This window comes from Schistocerca cancellata, chromosome 1 (genome assembly GCF_023864275.1).
Source record: "Schistocerca cancellata isolate TAMUIC-IGC-003103 chromosome 1, iqSchCanc2.1, whole genome shotgun sequence".
NCBI lineage: Eukaryota > Metazoa > Arthropoda > Insecta > Orthoptera > Acrididae > Schistocerca > Schistocerca cancellata.
Window position 1 is genome coordinate 938,384,462 of NC_064626.1, and position 26,690 is coordinate 938,411,151.

The 26,690-nt window shown below is 37.4% G+C and overlaps 1 protein-coding gene across 1 annotated transcript in view; it reads left to right on the forward strand.

Moving 5' to 3' along the window:
- The window catches only part of LOC126191492 (eIF-2-alpha kinase activator GCN1), a 271,290-nt gene that overhangs the window by 132,624 nt on the left and 111,976 nt on the right, over positions 1 to 26,690 (forward strand). Inside the window, exons 15-17 of the mRNA XM_049932385.1 lie at positions 2,409 to 2,607; positions 14,962 to 15,363; positions 20,313 to 20,479. Of these exons, the coding sequence (XP_049788342.1) occupies positions 2,409 to 2,607; positions 14,962 to 15,363; positions 20,313 to 20,479 (768 nt within the window). The remainder of the gene's footprint in view (positions 1 to 2,408; positions 2,608 to 14,961; positions 15,364 to 20,312; positions 20,480 to 26,690) is intronic.

Consider the following 26,690-nt stretch of genomic DNA (forward strand, 5'->3'; position numbering starts at 1 on the left):
CAATCCTGGGAGTGGAAAGACTTACCTGGGGGGGGGGGGGGGGGGGGAGGACAGGTACACACACACACACACACACACACACACACACACACACACACACACACACACACACACACACATCCATCCATCTGCACATATACAGACACAAGCAGACATATGTAAAGGCAAAGAGTTACCCACCAGGTCTCAACATCCGCTAATTTCAAGTTGCCGCCGCTCATACCGCACCTGTCATTCAACAACATCTTTGCCTCTGTACTTCTGCCTCGACTGACATCTCTGCCCAAACCGAAATTCAAGTAGTATTTTGGACTATTCATGTCTTTAGAACTACATGATACATATGAAACAACATATTTTGTAGTTATATATAAAAAATGTGTCCATGCTGACAAAGAAATACAAATCACAAAAGACAAACAACAGTTACAATGATCTGCATTCAATAAAATTTATCTTAAGATGGATTGTTACTGGAAGGGAAAGAAGAAAGGTTGTATTGTACAATTTGACTGACACCTACCATGCTGCCATAGTAACAGCACTTACCTGTCAGCTCATTAGATATCTTTACTAGTGCACACGTTGTTCCTTTACTCAAAAAGCAAATAAATCAAAATATTTTTATGAAACCACTACAATGCCCCTACTATGAGATCGACTTCCCTGGGAGCCATAGTGCCCAGTTTGGACACCCCTTTCTTAACTATTCCAAGGCAATTAAATCCATTATTGTAGATGTTAGTTATTGTTCCATCAAAATTATCAGGAAGAATGTATCTCTTCACCAATCAACCTTTTCCCTTCTATTTCTCACTCCCTTCTTCCACCAACCTCCTCACAAGCAGTTCCTCTTCCACCTGCCTTCTCACAACCTGTCCCTCTTACACCTGTATCCTGACACCCCCTCCCTATTCCACCTGCCTCTTCACACCCATCCCTGTTCTAGCTGTCTCCTCACAACCTGTCACTCTTCCAATGGCCTCCTCTCACCCTGTACCTCTTCCACCTGCCTCCTCACATCCCACACCCTGTCCCGCCTCACACCCTGTCCCGCTTCACACCTGCCTCTCGCACACTCTCCCTCTTTCACCTGCCTCCTTACAACCCGTTCCTTCTTCCACCTGCATTTGCTGTGCAGTTTTTTGCAAGTGTTATTTATTTTAATTCATTTGATTATGATATATGCTTTGCAGCCAATACTGAGTAATACTTTCATCACTTACCCAATCAATAAACAGTGAACTGCATGTGTGGTCTTGTACTGTGTGTGTGTGTTACATTGTTAGGAACAAAGTTATTTAAATTGTTCTATAGAAGATTTAGAAATTTGGCTTGGAAAATATGAAATAGTAATTTTTCTGTAGTTTTTTGGAGTTTTTAACTATATCAATAGCTCAGTGACAGTGAACTCGTGATTATAATTTAACAATTTAAGGGAATAATTCAGCTTAACCACATTGTAATGTTAATCAATGTGATGACATTAAAAATATCAAGCTTCAGTCTTCAGATACACACCATCATAAGAGTCAGAACATCTCAGTGAATACCTAAAAGCATGAATGAGTTTGTAGAAAAGATAGTATAATTTACAGACTAGGATGTCTGTATTTACTTCCCTGGGCGGTCCACTTGTTGGCCACCGTCTCTGTAGTGACCACATGCCGTGTTGAACTCTGCAATGTCTTAAGTCAATAGCATTTGTCACAGATTCCAGCAGCTTGTTTTCCTGCTCATCTGTAAAGGCCCTTTTTCTTGAATGACTCCAATAAATTGATAGTCACCATGCACATTTATACAACAGGGCATCCTGTTGTAGGAGTTGATGAATTCCAAGATCCTATGTACCCTAAGTAAAGGCAAAAACATTGGATCTTTTGGAAGAAATGGAACTGGCTACTTCTGTGATAGGCCTGGTCATTAAATATTAGAGCCCTTCACTTTATGAGCTGATATACATTGATACAATGGGTTTCAGATCATCCTTCAGTAGTTTTCTGCATGTCTTTTTTTGTGGGGGGAGTGGGTGCAATACTTTTATGTGATTAATTTGTTGGGGTGTTGTGGTTCTTGTGATGGTATGTATCTGGAGAAGGAAGCTTGTTGTTTCAGAATATGTCAGTTTTAATATGATCAGATTTTAATTTTATTAACATTATAAATGTAATTAAGCTAAATTATTCTCTCATATTTGTCGTTTTTCATGGCTGTGTGTGATGCCATTGTCTTACTGACTCTCCAGTTCCTCCTTTTCTGAAGTTAGCCAAAACACCATTTGTTTTATAATTCCTATTTAGTTTTTCAGAGTAACTCAACACACAAACAAAATTCGTATTTTTTCTTTGTTCACATGTTAAACATTCTTTTCAACGTGTCTCCATTTGACATACATATTTTTTTTATAGCTGAACAGTAATCTAATCCGTGTGGTTTCCATGATAAGAGCTACAATGGAAGGAAACCAAACTGAACTGAGCCTGTATTTCCGAGATCTTATCCCTATGATATTGAGAAATTTTCCATCGCCATTAGCAGCACCGTATCTTACCAAATTGTTCCTAGATATCAGGAAATGTGTCTTTTCTGGTCACTTGAATCATCTTGGTGAGTAAAAGGAAACAAGAGATGGTAGATGGTCTTTTGGTAATTTAAATACTACTTGCATTTGTCGAATAAGTTAATTTCTTGTAATATCTCTCTCTCTCTCTCTCTCTCTCTCTCTCTCTCTCTCTCTCTCTCTCTCTCTTTCTATTTCAAGATGTTTACATCTTACAAGTGTCCAAAATGAGGTTTAAATGTTCTTATTTTCCCAAAATGTTTGTGCCACAGTTATGAAATACAGAGGAAACAAACATTCATACAAATATTATAGGTGTTTACTTAGCACAATTGTGTTGTGTGTCAACTTTAACTACTACTTCATAGTTGACAGACATTTTTATATGTATGTGTCAAAATAACCATATCTTAGTTTTCCACAACCGAAAGAGAAACAACTGAAATGGGGCATAATATGGAGCATTTTGCCTTCTTGATTCAGAACTGTATCTAGTTAAGTGGGAATAATTATACTAAGTACAAGTTGTGTCAAAACTTCCTCCCTAATTTAAACTTCAAATAAAGAAACAGATGGATCAAAGTATAAACTGTATTAGTGTGAATGATATTTGTGGAGTGGGAAGTTTTGTTTACATAAACTGTCATCGATAGGCTGACATAACAATATCAAAATAAGGACTGAATAAGACATCGAATACACAGAATTAACATTCACTTAGTTCAAATTGTTATCTATAACAAATTTCAGTCATGTCAACAAAGTGAGAAAAGACAGATACCTTACCAGTAACTATATCAATAACAGGAAAAAAATCATTGAGATTCTTGATTCCCAGGATGGAGGAACTATTTTTTTTAAACCAGGTCACCTTTTTCTCTAAAGTTTGATACCCAGAAGCCAATGGATTTCCAAACTGGAACTGCCCCATAAAGGGAGGGAAAACACACACACACACACACACACACACACACACACACACACACATGGAGAGAGAGAGTGAGTGTGTGCTTATGCTGATGAATCATTTCTGGTAAATAGTTATTCCACATGTCCAGCATGCTTTCTGGAGACTCTTCCAGATTCCCTGCCTTTATGGGGCAGTTCCAGATTGGAAATCCATTAGTTTATGGGTATCAAACTTTAGAGCAAAAGGTGACCTGGTTAAAAAGAAAAGAAAAATTGGCCAAGTGTGAGTAGGACATGTGAACTCAGGGTTCCGTACAAACCTAATTATGTGTATAGATATTGCCTCCATTCTGGGAATCAAGAATCTCAATGATGTTTTTCCTGTTATTGATGTTGATACTGGTAAGGTATTGGTCACAGGAATTGAAAGACTGTATGAAAATCTCTACGGTAGTTCCTGAGATTAGCCCCAATATACAAGAAGGGAGCAGGGCTTCAGTTCGAACATGTAGAGAGAGAAGATTTGTTTTTATTTTACTTTTTACACGTTTAATTCCGTAGGACCAAATTGAAGAACAAGCCTCCAAGGTCATGGGACGTGTCAGTACATGAAATTACAACAGAAAAGTAATAAAAGATAAAATAAAATAATTATGAACCCCCCCCCAAAAAAAAAAAAAAAAAAAAAAGCCATAAGTTTATGTAAACACAATCAACAATATAACACAGGAATCAGCTTAAATTTTCAAGGAACTCCTTGACAGAATAGGAGGAGTGACCCATGAGAAAACTCTACAGTTTCAATTTGAACATGCATGGATTACTGCTAAGATTTTTGAATTCTTGTGATAGCTTATTGAAAATGGATGCAGCAGTATGCTGCGTGCCTTTCTGCACGAGTGTCAAGGAAGTGTGATCCAAATGCAGATTGGATTTCTGCCTAGTATTAACTAAGAGAAAGCTGCTACTTCTTGGGAATAAGCTGATGTTGTTAACAAGAAATGACAGTAAAGAATGTATATATTGAGAGGCCAATGTCAGAATACCCTGACTAATGAACAAGGGTCAACAAGAAGTTCGTGAACATGTTGTTGTTGTTGTTGTTGTTGTTGTTGTGGTCTTCAGTCCTGAGACTGGTTTGATGCAGCTCTCCATGCTACTCTATCCTGTGCAAGCTTCTTCATCTCCCAGTACCTACTGCAACCTACATCCTTCTGAATCTGCTTAGTGTATTCATCTCTTGGTCTCCCCCTACGATTTTTACCCTCCACGCTGCCCTCCAATACTAAATTGGTGATCCCTTGATGCCTCAGAACATGTTCGTGAACATACAACACTTATTGCCCGAACCACCCGCTTCTGAGCCGAAGATGTCCTTTGAGAATGGGAAGAGTTACCCCATATGTCAGAAGTGAATGAAAGTAAGTAAAGTAGGCTACTTTTCACGTCAAACTGTATCCGTTTGAATAGTAAAAATGGTAGCGTTAAGTCTTTGAACAAGATCCTGAACATGGACTTTCCATGACAGTTTACTATCTATGTGAACACCTAGAAATTGGAACTGTTCTGTTTCACTAATCAAATGCCCATTATGTGAAATTAAAAGTCAGGTTTTGTTGAATTGACTGTAAAACTGTAAAAGCCTACTGTGATTTAGCATTAGTTTATTTTTTACAAGCAGTGATCTTTGTCTTAAGGTGCACTATTTAAAACAGTGCCATCATTGCACACAACATCCTTTACTACAAAACAAGTGTCATATGCAAACAGAAATACTTTAGAATCACCTGTAATACTAGAGTGCATGCTATTTATATAAATAAGGAACGGGAGTGACTCCAACACCGAACCGTGGGGCACCGTCCATTTAACCGTGCCCCACTCAGATCCACATCATAGCCATTCTTAGCACTGTGGAGCATGACCTTTTGCTGTGTATTATTAAAGAAAGAGGTGAACTAATTGTGAGCTACTCCCTGTATCCCATAATGGTCCAGTTTCTGCAGCAATATTTTGCGATCAACGCAATCAAATGCCTGAGATAAATCAAAAAAGATGCCTAGTGTTCGAAACCTTTAGTTTAATCCATTCAGTCCCTCACAGAAAAAAGAGAATATAGAATTTTCAGTTGTTAAACCACTTCTGAAATCAAACTGTACGTTTGATAGCTAATTATGTGAAACAAAATGAAAAATGATTAATTCTCCTTACATATACAGCCTCTTCAATAACTGAAGCAAATACTCATGGCATAGAAATATGTCTAAAATTGTCTACTTTATCCCTTGATGTCTTCGGGTGGTGATGTCCCTGGCCAGAATGGTCACCAGACCTTACACCTTGTGATATTTGTTTACGTATTAAAACATGGCTACAACTTCCTTTTTATGTTTGCATGCAGTAATGTATTTCTACAATGCTTTTGGTGGATGATGAACGCAGAGTACACTCTAGTGGCAAATAAGTATTTTTTATGTGATATAATTACAATTTATTAATTTTCTTACCTTTTCGCTTTACTGGTTCTGTGGAACCTTTTCTTGCCAAAATTCATAGTTCTAGGCCAACAAGAGGTACCCTATAGGTTTTGATAAGTGAGTTTGTGATTATGAAAATATGTGACATAAATGACTGTGTCTTTTAATTTCACTGACGTAGGATCTTAAATTTTTTTGTGCTGCCAGGGGACCATAGAATTTTTTTTATTATGTAAATTTGAACGTGATGTGCCTACCTATTTGTGAGGGAAAGTGTCTTGACAGACAGATACATGGATAAAAAAATATTTTTTTCATGTAATGTAATTACAGATTAACAATTTTTGAATTTTTTTCCTGTACTTGTACAGTAAAGTCTTGCTTCATGCTAAATTTCACGATTCTAGGTCAATGAAATGTGCCCTATACGTTTTAACGAGTAAGTTTGCAATTATCAAAATATCAGAGCAGTCTTATAAGGGTTCTGTTTTTACCAATTGAGGTATGAAAACCTAAAAAGAGAAAGGCCACTTAGTTTTCGAACTCCAGAAAGCATCAATGCAGTAAGGCATTAAATTTCAGCAGTCAGATCTTTTGTAAAACACCCTAGAACTTTTCAGTTATCTGACTGGTGGGTGTGTCAAATTTTACAACAGGACTTAAGATTTCATCTGCAAAAGATGGTCATTGTTCAGGAATTGTTTGAGCATGATTATGACAATCATGTGGGTCCTGAGCAAACATCCTTGAAAATATTGTGGAAGATGCTGTGGTATTTTGCAGCAATGTAGCACATTTTTACTTATTGGGATGCATTGACCATCTGTGGTGTGCGTACTGTAAGACCTCCGGTACACACACCATCAGATTATTTGACTTGTCGGTCTAACGAAGTAGGCGAGTGTCAGCAATATGTCTCGTGGTCTTATCGTGGCGTGTTTATCTTCTGCCGTTAGGTCGGACGATAGAAATGCCACTTGCACGCTTAGAGTAGCAGGTTGACGGTGACCAACTTTAAACAGAACTTGATTAATTTTCACACACATTTATTAAAATAATAAAAATCATAGATATTACATAACTTGAGTCTGGATGCTGTTTACAATTGACAATCTGAAGTTCCTTTGGTCTTGGTACGTTAATCTTATTCTCACATATCTCTGATACTTGACAAAGTGTCTATACATTTCTCTTCATGGCTATGTACAGGAATGTGATAATCTTATTAGGCGCAGACTGAAACTTGACTATAGACTGGTACAGACAAATGCAGACTAATGCAGACTGGTACAGTCTAATGCAGACTGACTAATCGGAGGTCTGTACACTCGTTATACCTCGAGCATTCAGGTATCACTGTGCGAGTGTGATCCGTGAGGAGAAAAGGTTCTACGTTAGCAGCAATCTCATTGGCTGCGAGACATATTAATACGCAGATCGGCGGAAGCAGAATTTGGTCCGTCTCTAAGACAGCGCCATCTCGTAGTGCGGAGACGGACTAGTGCTGTGCCTGCGCTGTTGTGCTTAGCGGGGCACGCTCTAGTGGGAAAGTTGTGTACACGCTGACTACGCGGAACTATGTACACAACACCATCGAAATATCCAGTATTGGAATGGGCAGAACCCTTGTGAACTTAATGAAAATCCACTATATAATGACTGTGTTACTGTATGGTGTGTGGCTGGAAGAGTGGAGGTAATTGTTCATTACTTTTTTGAAGAGGTTGGTGCTATTGTTACATTAAACTCTCAATGATAAAAATAACACGATTTACATGTCTTTTGCACCATGACTCAGTATGCTGCAAATTGACCAGGTACGATTTCATCTGGATGGAGCCACTGCTCACGCAGCTCAGATTTCTCTCCTGAGACAGGTATTTTCAGAATAATTAATTTCTTTGGGTGGTGACATCCCCTGGCGAGAATGATCACCGGACTGTACACCTTGTGATGTTTTCTATGGAGGCATCTTAAGGCTGAGTTGTTTAAACATTCGCTGAGGGCTTTGCCAGCCCTAAGAAATTCAATACAGGAAAAATTTGTCTTATTCCCCAAGAAATGATCATTAGGATGATGCAGACTTTCTAAAGTACCAATGCACTGATAGTGTAGGACACAACTTGAGTAACACATTGTTGAAAAATTCCCACTGTACCAGGTATCATTCATGTTAAAACATTGTCTCTATTTCAATCCATTGTTTTGTGTTTTTTTTTTAAATCAAACTTACAACTTTGAACTTTGATTATTTTACAAATGAGTTAATGTGTTAATGATTTGACATGAAGCATGTAAAAGAGAGAAAGTTAAAAAAAGATATGAAATTATTTTTAAAGTTTGTTGGAAGTCGGTATGTGTTTTCATTATTGAACACTGGATGAATATAATCTGGGTAATTTGTGCTCTGTTTTAAGCGAAAGCTAATTTTCATGCATCTCATTGTTTTATGCCATACTTCTTAAACTGTGTGTCACACAATGAAATAATTTTGCAGAAATATTCATGGGTATATGTGGATACTTCCACAAAATGTGTTGAGTGGAGTTCATAGTAAAGAAATAATAAATTGAAACGTCATGCCTGATGTTTAGGGCTGATTGTATGAACATTGAAAATGTAGTAAGTGATAACTTTTTTCCTTTCATCATGTTGTGCAAGTTGTCAGTGATAAGTATTTTTGCAAGAGTTTGAAGTTGTATGTTAAGTATGTTGGAAGTCACTAAGTGCTCTCATTGTCAATTACTGGATAAATATAATGTGGGTATTTGTGTGCCATGAGTTATGCTGCCTCAGGACATTGAGGTGTTCCGTGGTATTGCTTGGGAGTTACAATTCCATGTTGTTGATTTGCTCACCTGGTTATTTCTCCTCACTCACAAAATTCTCCTGTCAGACTTTTTCATAGCACTGCAGTTGTCGCTGGAAATCAAGAGTACAGTCCAATATCTATATTCGTGAAATAAATACACTTCCGAGACGTAATGTGGCATATATTCCACTCTTCTTTCACAATGATCTTTCATAATAAATTCTCACTACTTGAAACATCACAAATACTCAGTAAGGACACAGAGTTGAAAAGTGGCGGTCCCAGATAACAAAATTGAATTGAACTTGACAAGTAAGTTTCTCTCTTGTTCCCATTTCATCATTGTGATTGTCAAGGTCATTCTTCTTCCCTGGCACACACTTTGTCTCCAAGGCAATACCTGATGATGCAGAATAAACCGCCTGAACAGCAGGTACCATGAAAATTGCTGTCTCCTCCTGGCTTGCTGATACACTGTGTTCATCCGCTCCAGAATACTTGCACATATGAAAACAAACTTACAAACAGTATTTGTACTAACCCATTCATTAAATAAAACTTTTCTGGTGGTGGTTATCATTTGTTGGTTTGGTAGATGACATGCAACATGTCTCTGCATGTACATAACTGCTAATTATAATACTTGACTTACTGTTTAAAAACATGTAACGTAAGATTATACCTCTTAATGAGTGGTTTGTGACAGGATTTTAAATTTGATCAATAACTAACTATATGAAATATTGAAAATAAAATTTTTGTTACATCTGGAAATCATTAGATTGGCGACCTGCAACTGGAACTTGGTTATAACCCTGGATTAATCATGTAGTACTACAGGTACCTTGTCACATGTTGTATATTCCTGTTTAACTTTCGCATCATTCTCAAACAACTAAATGAAAGAAGCTGTAGAACATGTATCCGTAAATGTCATGCTTATTCTTTCCAGATAGAACTGTATATATTTGCAGAAAATATTTTCTTATGCTTTCTGGTGGTACGATCAACACAAAAACATAGAATTACACATCTGGTCACACTGCATTAACTATAATAATATCATTTTTCAATAGATTCCCATACCATTTGCATCACGAATCCAACTGTGTATTGTGCACTGTTTTGTGTAGATTCCTTTCTTTAGGAGATGTGAGCTGTGGAAAATGCTTGTTTGAGAGATTTTAGTTGATGTCCTTTTCCTTTTGTACAGTACGATTTCCCAGGAATATAAAATTACATTTTTTTTTTCCTGCAACTTTATTAGTTAATAAATTTCAGGACTGAAGTAAAAGTGTTTAGTTTTTGGCAAAACATCGATGTTGATTTTTCAAATTTTTGTTAGTAGAATAGAGTGGGGACTAAAGAAATTTGTGACTTAACTTGACAAAAAGATATGATGTGTCATGACGCTTTTAGGAATTGTCAGTCTACAGAGAAAAGTGTGGGAGGAAAAAATTTTAGAGGGAGACCAAGGCTTGAGTATGGTAACAGTATCAAATGCATGTAAACTGCGGTAATTACGCAGAAATAAAGAAGCTTGCACAGGACAGACCAGTATGAAGAACTGCGGCAAACCTGTCTTCGGATTGAAGACCACAGCAGTTCCAACAATCAGACAGAAAAGATACATCTATCAGTAAATATGTCGCAGGTTACAAAGAATATACACTAAACAGATTTTTAATGTGTAAATATTTATTCAACAAAGTGCCATTCTAGAATGCGAAGTTTGGAAGGAAGGAGATGAGGTACTGGCGGTTTTAAAGCTGTGAGTACGGGGCGTGAGTTGTGCTTGGGTAGCTCAGTCGGTAGAGCACTTGCCCACGAAAGGCAAAGGTCCCGAGTTCGAGTCTCAGTCCAGCACACAGTTTTAATCTGCCAGGAAGTTTCGTTTCAAAGTGCCATTCTGTCATATTTAACACCTTCGAAGTTTGCACTTCTTTATAGTACAAAATAATCATATTTTTTATTGGGGCATACGTTTGATTGTTGCAAAAGTGCAAGAATCCCTGCATTTCTTTGAATGGAAGTACTTTTTTTGGTGAAGAATGGAATGGAAATCATTGTGTTGTGTGTATCTGTAGTGCCATTTACTTCACTGTTGCATGTATTAAAAAATTTATTTCTTCATTTTGAAATTGGCTGCCCCTCTTCTGGAAATGGAACTACATTAAATGACAAATCTGTAAAACTTTTCAACTGGAGTACTCATTAATAATTGTCCAGGAAAAAATTAAACTGGAAAACACTGGCATATTATGACAATCCAAAATTCGAGGCCAGATGCCCAGAAAACAAGTTGGTACTGGAACAGGTGCTAACAAATAAAAATCATACCATAGCTGTGTACCTGACAAATCCAATTATCTTTTGACTCTGAGGTAAAATCGTCATGATTGACTCACTTCTTGAGTGCAAATAGCATTGATTCTCAGTCTCACTTCCTTTTGCATCCTAATCACAATGGCTGTCTATTCTCTTCCACAAGAATTGGAAAAGAAATTGACTGTGGCACAATAGGAATTAGTTATGGTTGTTTTAAAGTATATTTTCAGTATTCTCATTAACGAATATAGGGAAAGCACATAATTGTTTACAAGGGCATATACCTGTGTTTGGAACAGTAAGACGTTCCTTCTTAGGCTGATTTTCAGATTGTATGTTGTTAACTGCTTCAGACTGTGTAGGAAGTTGAAGAAAGTCCTCAAATTGGAATACGTATCATAGCAGTTATGTAAAATAAATTGTAGTAATATTTCCTTCACTTTTATTTTTTAAATATTGGGCTCATTAACAGCAGGTTCTTTTTATGATATGGTGCAGAGAACAGGATACCACTTCAGGATTGATATACTATTTATAAGAGTACATCTAATCATACATCTAATCATTGTGTTGCAGATGACTAGCATTCAATGAATTAAATATTTCTGAATTCTATTTGTGATTCAATACAAAGTGTCCCAGGATGAATGATCATTATTCAGGAATATGCAGGAATGAGCATTTGAATAAAAAAAAAAATCTAGTAAACATGGTTCTAAATTGAATACTTTACGAGCTATGAGCATTTCTTCATCTTTAATATAGTGAAATAAATCTCTTCTTCTGCAAGCTCCTTCCTTTCCATATTTTGAGAGGTGGTAGTAGTATGGACCAAAAGAAGAGAAAAAGTAATCTTCATCTGTAAAATGCTTACCTTAAGAGCAATGGGCACTTGTTCAGTAAAAGAGATGTTTCACAGTTGTGAGGAGTTCACGTTTACTAGACTTTTGTAACACTATGACTGGCTCCTACACATAAATTTTTAGTGTTTACTGTGTGGATGTGAACCTTCCAAGCAGGTTAATTTAGATTAGGTCTTTTGAAGCTAGCTGTAGGTCCAGCAGTAGAATGGGAAAGGAGAACAGGCTACCATAGTCAAATCCACAAAATGGAACCCTGAAAGCAAGCAGCTTTGTTGCCAGCTTTCAACTGTGAAGTGTTGATGCCTTCAGGTGAAAACGGTAGTCATCTACATAGCTGTGACAATGTTGAGGCACAGTCATAGGGACATCTACAAAATTGCGCTATTTGACTGTTTGGGAGAGGTGCACAAAGTTGTTGTGCACAGCCCACTGCTGCACAGCGACTGTCAGGGATCTTTAATACTAAGTTAACTACAGCAAAGAAAAAGGGAGGGAGATTCCAGGGGAGAAATTTCGCAGGCAGGGGGGGGTGGGCATTTTTTGAAACATACTTTCTTCCTGGTCCATTATTTGGAGAAGCACTTGTTTCCAGCTGTATCCTCATTTCACTTACCTCTCGCTGTCTGATTTCTGTCGTTACTATGACTTTCGTCATTGTATCTCACTTGTCCTAACTAGTAGCTGAATGTTATTGTTTAACTTTTCAATTAATTACACTTCAATTGGTCCCTATTTAGCTGTTGAGTGAAATGTTAGTTGTGAGTTTCAAAGTATAGCCATTTTTAGGCTGAAGAAAGCAGTTTACAGTGCTTATATGAGAATCCACTTTGGACTTGTGATACAGAAACTAGGTGTAGTGATGATTAGTGATGTGATTGGACAAATCATGTTCAACATTAGTGACAGTAAATTATTATGGAATACGTTAGAGCGTAATTTCTAAAGGTTATCTAACTTAGTTGTTTGAGAGTTCACAAAACTAATTAGATCACTGAAAAGCAGTAACTAACACTTTTTTATAAATGTTGTGAGAATCAAGTGACCTCTAATTATAGACTCATTCTTCTCCTTCCCATGTTATCAAAAGTTTTGAGGTGGAGTCTTAAAATAATATTGAATCACTATTGTCATTAATCTTATAACAGCTGCTGAGTTAGGTTTCCAAAACGATTTGTTAACAGAAAAAGAACTGTATGGTCGCAAAAACTTAGTTCTGGTAGATCTAAAGGTAAAGAATTTCCCTATTGACATTTTCTGTGAACTCACTGAGGCCTTCCATTGTGTTTTTCACAAAATTCCATCAAGAAAATGAAAATGCTGTGATGTTAAAGGCATTCACTTTGCATGAGCAAATCATCTCAACAAAGGGTCACATTAATGGATGATATCACAGGAGTAAAACTAAACTTGAAAGTGAGGAAATATTAAGTATGGATACCAATAGGGTTCAATAATTTGCCCACTCCTTCCCTCGAGATCAAAAACAGCAGTGGCTGAAGTAACAATAAGCGATTGATTACCAGAGACATTGTAGGGCTCTTAAAATATATGATGTTTACTTATGAAACTAGTATATAGATAAAGAGCTTACAACTGGTTCACAGCAAGCAGCTTAACTTTTAATGTTACAGAGAGTCGTGTTATGCAATTCTTAACAAGTAAGTGACCTAAAGGTACCAAAAAGAGATATCATCTATCTGGGCACCCAGATAGATGATAAACTAAAGTTAACTAGAAAGCTCAATTCTGCATGCTTTGCACTTAAAAAATGCTCTTGCTGCATTGAGCTACTGTGAGTGTGCTAGAATACTTAAACTCAATACTCTTTTTGTGGTATAATCATCAGGGACCAAAAAGTATTTATACTATAGATGTGTGCAATAAATTTATTATGCAAAGTTGATAACTGTGATAACTTGCTGCAGCATTTTCAGGGACCAAGGGATTCTTACAGTTAACTGGTAATACATATCTTCCCTTAATATATTTTTGGCTAATAATACAGCAAATTCAAAGTGAACTGTGAAATCCACAACTACAATAACAGAATTAGAATTAATATAGACTTTTGCATCCCTATCTATAGTCAGATGATGATTTCTATTGTGATGCAAAAGCTTGTAACAGCTCTTCATCCCACTTCAGAATATTTGGGCTCTGGGATGTAAATTTTGATTAATAATCATGTTCACTTTTAACAGGCTTTAACAGTATCAGTATGTAGACACCTGATATTATTCTGTTTAAAGTTACATAAGTACTTAGTTTGAAGTGTTTGATAAAAACAGTAGTTAGGTAGTGTAAGAGGAACAGCAAAGGCTTTTTTTCCAAAATAGCTGCTTAATGTAGAATAATTTTCATAATTATTGATGTGAATAATTAGTATGTGTCGTTAATTGGTCATTAGGTACTGCTCAGAAATAGCTGACAGTGACAATGTATAGTTTGATACGTTTCACAACCCTAAAGAATGAGATTTATGGAGCATGATATATGAATCAAGTGATATTCATTTTTTTAAAATTTGGCTTTAATTGGATACCCCATCCTCAGAGGACAGGATACACTGGGAAAATGAATATGGAAAAAGCAACATCACAACTAACTATTATAGTGTCATGTATGTTATGCAACAAAAATTGTGTGTCTCAACACGTTTGTGAAACTAATTCAGAATCATGGTTTCAATAAATGGAGCCATTGTAAGAAGAAGAAGAAGAAGAAGAAGAAGAAGGAAAAAAGAAAAACCACACTTTCAAATACAGTGGCATTTATCTTTATTTGTTGATGGATGACAAAGAGTAATTGGAAGTGCAGTTTATTCTATTAAGGATAATTATTACATTATTATTACTACTACTACTACTAGTAGTAGTAGTAGTAGCAGTAGCAGTATTGGCGGTGGTGGAGCACTACTACTGTTACTACTACAATTTCTTACAAATAAGTATGTACATTTTTAGTTAAAGTTACTTTACTTTCATTGCTGTTCTTATTGTAATCTTGTTGCAGGACAGTTGGTGGGTCATGTTGTTTTACGTCTGCAGTCACCACAATGTGATTTAGATCCAGCTTGGGAAGAGGAAGCACTACTTGCTGCCGTCACTCGCACTATCTCAATCCTTCACAGGTTAACAGTATATCCCAAAAGGAAGATTACAGGCAGTGACCCACCAAAACTACTCTTACCTGCACCATCATTCTGTTACTGTTTCCCACTTCTACGATCTGCACTTTTGTCATCGGCTATTAAACTTGATGAAGGCGTTATTTTATCAACATTGCAAATAATCTCGGAGCACGCACAACTGAGGGGGCAACGTACTGCAAGGACAGTTATTGGCGACAGTGATCTGTATCATCCAAGGCTGCTTCCACGAAAACAAATGTTTGAACTGTTAATAGACATGATAAGTAAGTAATCGTAACTACTAAGTTTCCTGGTTCACTTTTCTTACCTTTGTGTCAAAAGTTTAGCCTGACAGTCATATGCATTAATACAATAACTTAACAGTTTTTCTCATTTTAGTCAAATGTATGCTCACGGACTAATAGGATTAATGTCGGAACAGAGCTGCAGTGAAGTGGGGCTACCACTTTCAGTGCCAGTATGATTCTTCCTCTGTAGTACATTTATTATCAGAGACAGCAGTCTACATTGTTCATAGCAGTAAAATGTAAACTGATACAATGCACAAATGGGCCATTGTGGTGTGTGTTGGATACCATCTTTAAATTCATGCAGACATTCAGTATTAGTCACAGGCGTAGACGAGTATTGATATTACAAGCATTGTTCAGTTAAAACTGAGGGTGATGCTGTAAAAACAAACAAAACCCACCTAAAATAGCCTTACCTCTCTTCGGAAGATGCCCTGAAATCAGTTTTTGATATATGCCTCAGAATTCTCAGAGCAACATTTCTGAATCAATTGGAAGTCTTCTGAGTAGATTTTAACATTTGGAGAAAAAATAGACCCATGGGGTGAAGCCAAGGCTGCACAGAGATAAGGGACCTTAGAGTTTCAGTACCACAAGAATAAGTGCGTGCTACTTCTTCGGATGATGAGATTGAAAGAAGATTTGATGAGATAAAGAACATTATTCATATAGTTAAAGGATACAAAAATTTGATTGTGAAGGTAGATTCTTATTCAGTAGCAGGAAAGCAAAGAGAATGGAAAATGGTAGGAGAGTAGTGACTGAAGAAAATGAATGGAAAGGGAAGCCACCTGGTAAAATTTTACATGGGGCATAATTTAATGGTTCTAACACTAGGGGTTTAAGAATCATGAAACAAGATTGTATGCATGGAAGAGAACTAGAGCCACCATATGGTTTCAGAGAGATTATATAATGGCAAGATTGAGATTTTGAAACCAGTTTTTAAACAGCAAAGCATTTCCAGGGGCAGCTGTGGACTCTGGCCATAATTTATTGGTTAGAAACTGCAGGTTAAAACTGATGAAAGTGCAAGAAGATGGGAAATTAAGTAGGTGAGACCTGGATAAATTGAAACAACTGGAGGTTGTTGAGAGTCAGAGGGATTGTTGAGAGCATTCGACTGAAATAAGGAAAAGGAATGCAACAGACAATGAATTTTTTTGATGAAAGGTGAAATACAGAAAGGCATCAAATGAAAAAAAAAAGAAAACAAAAGGGAATACCGATACTTAAAAAAGGAGATTAGTAGAAAGTGCAATATGGCAAAGCAGTAGCAGGTAAAGGAGAAGTGTGAAGCTGTAGGGGTGTACATGAGTATGGGAAAGATCGGTGCCACCTATAGAATAATTAGAACAACCTCTGGAGAAAAGAGAAGTACTTCTGTGAATATCAAAAGCTTGGATGGATAGCAAGATCCAAGCAGAGAACACATCTACCCATCTTTCCCTACTCTTCTCTTTTTCACTCCATTTTCCCAACCCCCCTGCCTCATAACACCCTGACATGCCTGTTGGCATTCTAGACCCTGCACACACTGTCAGACACCACTTCTTGCCCACCACCCCCTATCATACCTACCTACCTACCTTCCTTCCCTTAGCACTTCACAGTGACCACTGCCAACATGCCTCTGCTAATCGTGTATGTAGCAGCACTGCCTCTACTGAAAACTGTTACAAGTAATGCCTCAACATTTGTCAGAGTGCGGGATTTCAGAGTAGTCACTCAGCTAGCTGTGATTCTGAACTCGTTTTGAACCAAAAGTTGAAACAAGACCTATGAAAGTTAGGTGTTTAGAAATGTGACTTTTGAGCAATTATAGACACTGGAAGGCATGGATACTGTTGTGGAGAAGTATAAAGAGGAAATTTGAGTAGAAATGTTTCAGAAACAGAGCAAAATTTGAATTTGAGTGGTGATGTGATTGGAGGATAAGCTGATACCAAAACTATAAACAAATTTATTACCAGACTGAAAGTGGTAGTGGAGTAGAGCTCGTATAATCCCCATATGTAGAACTGTAAACCATATAAATAATGGAAGATTTTACCTGGCTGTGACAAGTCTTGTAACAGTTTCTAGATCCTGCATTGGGAACCTGATTTGAATTAACACATTCAAAACTGGCCTCAGTTACCCTGAGTGGGGCTAGATGGACTGTTGTTTTTAAGACATATTTTGAAAATCATAGTTTTCTAACTGTAAATCAATAAATCTGTGTGATGTTTCATTTGAAACTATGAAACCTATTTTATCTACTCATATAAATCTTGTTATGAAATATTAAAATTAGCAGATACACAAAATATTTTACTGAACCATGTTTTTATTCTGGAAAAAAATAAAAGAAACTTATACACACTGTTTTTATACATAACTTGCCTAAGTATGGTACATTTTGGAATACTCAGCCATGCAAAGAGCTACATTAGAATTTTGACACCTCTAGAACTTATCTCCTTTATGCGTTTTTTCCTTCTGGCTTTTACTGATATTATGACACACTTCTCAGATGTGTTGAATGTGGTTTTATTCTCAGTAGGTGGAATCTTTTCAGCAAAATGTGTTGCCCACCAAGTTTGCTCAGTCCTAGAACTAGCCTCGGGTGCCATTTGTCCGACTATAGTCTGTTCAGAATTACTTTAGGATTGACATTTGAGCAGAAGCATGTGGAGAGGCAGAGCAAAGTTGCCACGTCCTGCATGGAACACATGCATAATCTTACTTTCCATTCAACTTGTTGAAACATGCAGACTGTTCAGTGTGTGTAGAAGAGACTTGCAACAATGTGTGTTGGAAGAGCTGACTGTTTTCAACTTAGTTTTATATGTGGCAGCAAGTTATGATGATGATGATGATGATGATGATGATGATGATGATGTGGCATTTCATGAAAATGTGTTTTCTGATGATGAACTGTATCCTCAGGAAATGAATCTCTTCATGTATTGATAATGTGCTTGTCCATAGAACATTCTTTTTTCCCCCCAGGCTTTCAAACTTTGATGTTTTTCCAGCTTCCTTTTATTTCTCAGTCATTTCCTTGCCAATCTTCACAATAGTGTTTTTATTTATGTTCAGAATTGTAGCATTTCTATTGATTATATTGGTGATGGAGACCAGTGGGCTACCATTAAGTTTTTCAGCGTCAAAGTAGGTACATGACATGCAAATTATTTCTCTCGACTGATCTTGTACAGCAATCCCCTGACCCAGAGAACGACGTGAATCTTTTCCACTCATGATTTTCAGAGAACTTCTTTTTGGCTTACAAAAAATAACATTAGTAACAAATATAAAAACTTGTGCAACAATTAAAATGACAACAAAATCACTGGTTGCAATAATCACACAAGACAGCAAGCTGCTGAAACTCACAGTGTTAGCAGAAAGTGTTATGGTGGTGGGGTTAAGGCTTAGCAACTTATAGTGGTTGCTGCAGCTACACGTCTAATGGGATTGGTGGAATGCAGTCTGTGTTCCCCTCATAGTTTCCTCCTTTACTGCTTCCATTTTAGCTGTCAATCATATATTAATTTTGAACAGAAAATAACTGCCACTTGCCGAGTCCTGCTGAGGTTCCATCCACCATTTAAACCCCATCTTTGTTTTTCTTCACATAAGAATGTTAGCCATTTTTGACACATTGCTGAGTAAAGGCCTCTTCTAGACTTCCTTACATGATTCCTTAGCCTGATTTGCAATGTTATTGCATGCCTTTCTTAAAAGAACTTACATCTCTTGACGATTTGGCATGGGGCATGTGGAGGGTGTCGTTGTTACCAGCACGTGCTGAGTCTGCCATGACTACGTTTGAGCTATGCGATCATTGAGTAGCCATGTGGTAAGAAAATCATTGTTGAGTGCTAAGCAAGTAACAGTAATAAGCAGGGTACTTACTCCCATTTCCAAAGCACTTTTGTGCTTACTACAATGTCCTGATGAATATATCCCTACTCAAAGCCCCAACATATACTTTTTATCAGGTGGTTCTAACAGATTTGCGTAGTACTCCCCAGTTATTGTTTTACGCTTTAAAGGGTAATCACTAAGAATAATTGGCTGTGTGTTGCAACAGACTATGAGTTTAACCATTCTTGCAGATGAAATTGACTTAATTTTTTTGGTACAGAGCCACAAGTTTCTATTGAATGCCTTGGCTGCAATTTCATTTCTGTCATGAAGTAGTGGAACCACATCTTATCCACAGAAATGAGTCAACACACAGAATATTGCTAAGAAATTAATTTTTGCATCTGCTTTTTGATAAATACGGGAGAATCTTTCTCAGGTTTTTCAGAGTGTAATCTTCGTTTCCTTCTGACAGGCCTATGGTATTAGCTATTCCCTCCATGTTTAATCACTTAACTGACCAGTACCATAGTGTACATTTTCTCAGTGTTATTGTAATGTCATCCATGTGAGTGATGTTCAAGATAAGCACACATGTATTTGAATTCATCTGCCCATTCCGTAAGTTGAAAATGAAGGAACAGATGCCTTGCAAACTTTCACCAACTTTGTGTGAATTTCCACTGACAGTAACAAAGAATTTCACTACAGCATGGTGTTTCAGTTTATCCCTCTAAACAAAACCTGCATAACATAATACTTTTAAAAGTTACATACACAAAAATAGTCCACAGATCAAATTCACACCTAAGAAACATTATTTCATAATGTGTAACAAAAACACAATTTCATGGATGGGAGCTTCATGTGTATGCTATTGTGATAACTTCTTTTTCCCGTGTGATGTGTGGCAAATATGTCAGTTTATTTCATATTCTGAAGAAAAATATTTAGTGTAAGTATATCATTAAAACTGTCAGTTTGTGCCACACATGTACTGATTTATTTGAAAGCAGGACACTGTTGTATTCAGAATATTTATTTAACACGCTTTTGGAAAATTGCAGGTCGTACAAGTGGAAGAGTTCAGCAGCAAGCTGGAGCAGCATTGCTTGATGTTGCAACTTCTGGATCTGCTCGAGATGGTTGTGCTCGCGCGAGCAGCGAAGAAATTGATAGTCTGCTTTCTGCATTACAAAACCCTTCAGAAGTTGTTCGTGATGCTGCGTTAAGGGTAATAATCACTGTTGTTATATATCTGTAAGCGTGTTGCTACTGATGCAACCAGGGCAGATCATTGCTTGGCAAAGTGACATGTATTTTCCTGTATCGTAATTACTTATTTTGCTTTACCAGGTTTGAACATTAAGACTGTCTCATAAATTTTAACAGCAGGTCCTATGTGTGCAACTGAATTTCTCATTTTGTAAATTCATGTATAGTATGCACACATTTTATTTGTGTCTGGGCTTTCATTATTGAAGTGATGAGAAAGTTATGCAAATAAAATTTAAAAATAGTGCTAGGTTATGCAGCCTAGGCAGTTTTTTAATATTAATTATAATTCAAGATTGCTATACCACTGCACCACCATGGACTGGAATACATTTTACTGCAAATAATATTTTTTCTGCAGCTTTTATCAACCTTTGCAAAAACATTATACAGCTGCAACCATAGTGTCATTTAAGAGACTGCAGTCTTTTGTGTGTGTGTGTGTGTGTGTGTGTGTGTGTGTGTGTGTGGTGTTGTTGTTGATAAAGGCCATTGGTCGAAAGCTTTAAGTGTGAAACTCTTTTTGTTGTGCCTATCTACGACTCAGCATCTCCGCTGTATGGTGAGTAGCAACTTTCCTTCTCATAATATTGTTGACTGATTTGTGGTTTGTAACAATTCATATTGATGTGTGAAACACATCTAACCTCATGAGACATGAGGGAACTTGTTAACTTTGCATATCAGTTTAAAATGTGACTGGCACCCAGTAAAGAACAAAAATTTTTGTTTCATTTCTTTTTCTATCAACACCATATACGTCAGATGTTTACTCCCTTTAGTCCTTGAAAACCACTTCGAATGAGGCACTAGTTACCTGTTCTGTACAAGAGTAAAGATAAAGTACAAGAACAGTAAATTGATGGATTTAAAAACTGACACACACCTAGTAAGCCACTTTAAATTTTCCCATCAGTTAGCTTACTTACACCTTCCCATCAACTGGAAAATTGAAATAATGAAATACACTGTAACCTGTCACATATAGCAGGTGGTGTTGGAACTATCTTTTGTGGCAATACATGGCTCGTTGTAGTGGGTTATTTCCTTACAAAGGATCTAGAATGTTGTCTAGAGATACACTACCTCATTCTTCTTGCGCAGTCTCATGTATAGTCCACAGTCTGGAGTGGTGACAGCAGATGGAGCTGACAGTCTGAATGTACCCTGTTGAAGGTGTGTGTATCTGAAATCTATATCCACATGGTGCTTCTTTTCTTGTGGGTGTGTGCAGGCGGTAGGAAAGGAAAGAATGTGAATCAAATTGACAGAATACATTCAATGAATATTTGTATGCGTATATTGTGTTCAGATGTTCCAGTGATGTGGGGGTTGAAGTAATATGTTACTCCAGACATTAGGAGTTTCTAACAAATAGAACACAGCATGTGATTCTGAATGGAGATAAGTCTTCAGCTGTAAAAGTAACTTCGAGCACCCCCAAGGGAGTGTTGTAGGACTGTTACTTTTCACAATATGGATAAATGAGCTAATAGTTAATGTTGAAAGTTCCATGAGGCTTTTTGCAGTAGATACTGTTGTATAAAGAAAAGTCACAATGCTATAAAATTGTAGCAAAATGCAGGAAGACATGTAGCGGGTTGATACTTGGTGCGGGGAGTGACAGTTGAGCCCCAACATAAACCAATGTAATGTATTCTTAATACACAGACAGAAGGACCCTATATTGTAAGATTGCATGCTTGCAGAACAATCACTGCAAGCAGTTATTTCCATAAAATATCTGAGATTATGCATATGGAGCGATTTAAAGTGGAACAACCACACTCAATTAACCATGAGTAAGGCAGATCTCAGACAGATGATTTGGAAGAATCCTCAGGAAATGTTGTCCGTCAACAAAAGAAGTGGCTTACAGAATACATGTTCAACCAATATTGGAATATTGTTCATCAGTCGGGGACCTGTACTGGACAGGGTTGATAGAAGAAATAGAGAAGATCGAAAAAAGAGCGGCATGTTTCATTACACGTTCACTTAGTAAGCATGAAAGCATCATGGAGATGTTCAGCCAACTCCAGGGGCAGACATTTCAAAAGAGGTGTTCTAATCATGTTATGGTCTACTTTAAAGTTTCAAGAGTGTATATTTTTAGAAGAGTGAGCAAGTGTACTGCTTCCTCCTAAGAATATCTCATGAAAAGGCCATCAAGATAGAATTGGAGAGATTCAATCCCACATGGAGGTTACCAGCAATTGTTCTTCCCACAAACTGTATGCACTTGAAACAGAAAAAGGAGGAAGTGATACTTGTACACGAAGTACCCTCTGCAACACACCATGACATGGCTTGCAGAGTATGGATGTAAATGTAGATAAGAGTAACACTATCAAGCATGTTAGCCTACATTATTGGTGCCATCTGCAAGACCGTGCATACTGCTGTAACCAGTCATTGAAATGCCAAGAAGCCAGCTGCTGCCAATATCTGGGTGCTAGCACTAACGGTCAGCCAAAGCCATTGTATTTTATCACCATAGTTTTCTGTTGTATTTTGTTCAATGCTGGTAATATAACCAGCGTCTGCTTTTAATTAGATGACATTTCTTGGTTTGCTGGTTATGAAATTGTAACCTCAGTTATTATTAAAATGACAATTTTAAATGAGCATAAATTAGACTTTCTTTGTTTTCCCCCAGGAACATCTCCATGGTTTCTTTATTGTCAGGACATCACATGCAGTAACACACAAGAAGCTACAAAACACACCTACACTCGGGCAACAAGCAAAACACAGGTGGATTTTTTAGGTCAAACAGCACACTAAAATTCTCATCTACTACAAGAAGCCATGCGCTTTGCTCCCCATCCTCCAACAAAGCACACACATATACCCATTTACCCGATAATAAGGCGAGGTTTTTACCCAAATTTGTCATTTGAAAAATGCAGGATCATCTTAAATTTGCAGATTAGGCTATTGATGCTGAGGTGAACCATTTTGTATTGTATGATAGTGTCATCTTACATTTACAGAAGAAGCTTTGTCAACTGAAGTCCTGTGCAGTTTTATTTTGAAGAATGTGGAGGGGGGACAGTAACACCAATTTGGCTGAGAAAACAAAGAAAATGGGGAGGGGAGTTGTGAGTGAGCAGCTAGTTTCATCATGCTGCCAGTCATTAAAATGTGTATCGTCTGTTGTGGCATTTTATGAACATATACCATGTTCAAACTGCAGTTTTCCTGAATCCGTTTGTAGTTGAAATAGAATTGACCTTAAAATTGGACAGATACTCAACAATATTATATGAGTGTGAGTCAAATGAAAACCTAAAATTTGTAATAACAAATCGAAATTTTGCGCCATTATCGTGTAAGTTGGTAAGCGTGCTACAAGCAGGGTGCAGAATGGCCTGTAGGTTGGAGCATAGTGCAGATGCACACACACCGTTACAGTATCACTATAAAAATGGCCACCCCACTTGCGACTTGCACCAGGGAAGAACAGCGTTCTGTTATTCGGTTTTTGCATAGTGAAGGTGTGAAACCTATTGAAATTCATTGACGAATGAAGGTTCAGTACGGTGATGCATGTTTGTCACAGCAGCAAGTCTACGAATGGAGTAGGAAGTTCGCAAATGGTGTGACCAGTGGAAGATGCTCCTCTTCCAGGTCAGGCACGAGTTGTGACTCCACAGAACATTGCAGCAGTTGAAGCCATGGTGAAGCAAAACTGCCGAGTGACACTGAATGACATTGCAGCATGTTTACAGTTTAGTCATGGGTCAGCACACCACCTTGTGCATGATGTGCTCCAGTTTCACAAAGTGTCTGCAAGATGAGTGCCACGGCAGCTGACTCCTGAAATTAGAGAATGACGTGTTGATGCTTGTGAAGAACTTCTTTGGCACTTTGAACGAGAAGGTGATGGCTTCCTTGCAAGAATCATTACTGGGGACGAAACCTGGGTTTACTTCCACCAACCGTAAATGAAGAGAGCAAGCAAGGAAATGCGCCATTCCTCATCACCAAAACCAAAGAAGTTTCGAACAGAACCATCAGAAGGGAAGGTTATGCGGACACTCTTTTGGGATGAAAAAGGCATCATTTTGGAGCATTACATGCCTAGAGGAACCACTGTCACCAATGCATCATACACAGATCTCCTAAAAAATCATCTGCAGCCTGCAATCAAATCAAAGCAAGGTGGCTTGCTGTCAGCAGGTGTCGTTTTGCGACATGACAATGCAAGGCCCCATACTGCCCATACAACAGTTGCAACAATCGCAGACCTGCATTTTGAGTGTCTTCCTCGTCCACCATACTCACCAGACCTTGTCCCAAGTGATTTCCATATGTTTGGACCACTCAGAGACGCGATGGGAGGAAAGAAGTTCCATTCTGATGAAGAGGTACGCTATGCGGTGTATGAGTGGTTGCACGGACTACCAAAAGAATTTTTTTCTAAAGGAATTTATGCACTTTGTAAGTGCTGGATGACTTGCATTAGGCATGGGGGAGATTATTTTGAAAAGTGATACAGCTTTGTACCACTTCTGCACAATAAATAATATTTTTAAAAAATATTTAAGGTTTTCATTTGACTCACCCTCGTAAATTTTTGCAGGAGACAGTAAAATTCTAGATAGGGGCCAGTGGTGTTCTTGCTTGTTTCACACAGCAGTATTGTCAACGCTCGCTTGGAGGTATGAAGGGAATGAAAGGAGGTGTGTCAGATGCTGAATGTGTGTAGCCAATGATTGAGCAGCAGGTAGATGACATGTTTGAAAGTAAGAGACGGAGGAATATCATCACATTCTCATGTCAGTTTAGATATAAAATCCCCTGTTTGTTTGGAATAAAAAGCTGTGTTCTTGGGTCCCATCATAACCACTTCATAAATCTCAACATACTCGGAAGAAATGATGGAATATTTGTGACAACTGAGATCATAAATTTTGTTCCTGCTCATATATAGAAAAACATTCTCTCTCTTCCTGCCTTTCATTGGTTAGGTGAAAGTATCATCCCAGGTGATGATACCAGTGGTGGTGGTTAGAGATGGTGATACCACAGATAACTGGCTTGATAGTAAGCAAAAAGAGGAAGTGACAATAAAAATTAAACAGTTTCTTTTTATTTCTCCTTGTATTATCAAAGTGTAGACAGTTAATAAATGTCAAAAGTCTAGAGTAGGTATAATGTTATATTTAAAAAGAAAGATGATGAGACTTACCAAACAAAAGCGCTGGCAGGTCGATAGACACACAAACAAACACAAACATACACACAAAATTCTAGCTTTTGCAACCAACGGTTGCCTCGTCAGGAAAGAGGGAAGGAGAAGGAAAGACAAAAGGATATGGGTTTTAAGGGAGAGGGTAAGGAGTCATTCCAATCCCGGGAGCGGAAAGACTTACCTTAGGGGGAAAAAAGGACAGGTATACACTCGCGCACACACACACATATCCATCCACACATACAAGACACAAGCAGACATGTTAAGTTTTTTTAGGCATATACTTTATATCAATAGAACAGTTAGTAGTTTTGATTAGTCAGAGTATGTCGCAAATAAAACTTTCAAAGGTGCCTCATTAAAGAAATGTTTTTTTATATATATATATTCTCAGTGTTAGCTTATGCTCAGGTAAATATAGTAATATCTCACCACATCATTTCTGCTGGCTGCTTCTTTATGCTTTAGCATACACAAAATTGAATAATGAGTGACTTCTCAGTAATGTAGGCAACACAGATATGACAAAAATTTAAATTTATGTCTTCAATCAGTTATGAAATGAGGACACTCGTACATTTGTTTCTCCTCTACTAGACTACTGTAGCAAGATAGTGACCCTCGTCTTTTGTGGTTGATAAGTGAAACTGACTCAACAGCAGAGATATAATTAGTGCATGTAAATACTTAATCATTTGCAAAAGATAGAAAGTGAAAGAATAATAATTGTATAGTGCTGCTTTAAACCACAGAACTAAGTGGACTACATTATGTCGCAGCTAAAGGTGGTGTTGTGGTGTGACAGTGAATGAAACACACAAACCCACACACCTTCTGTGTGTTTTTGGTAGCATTCAGTATAAATGTCAAATTGAATAGAAAGAGACAGTGTGTGTATGCCTTCATTTTGATTAAATAGGATATGGAAAGTTCTTGATTGTTCTTAGCATGAATGAATGCTGTTTCGTGA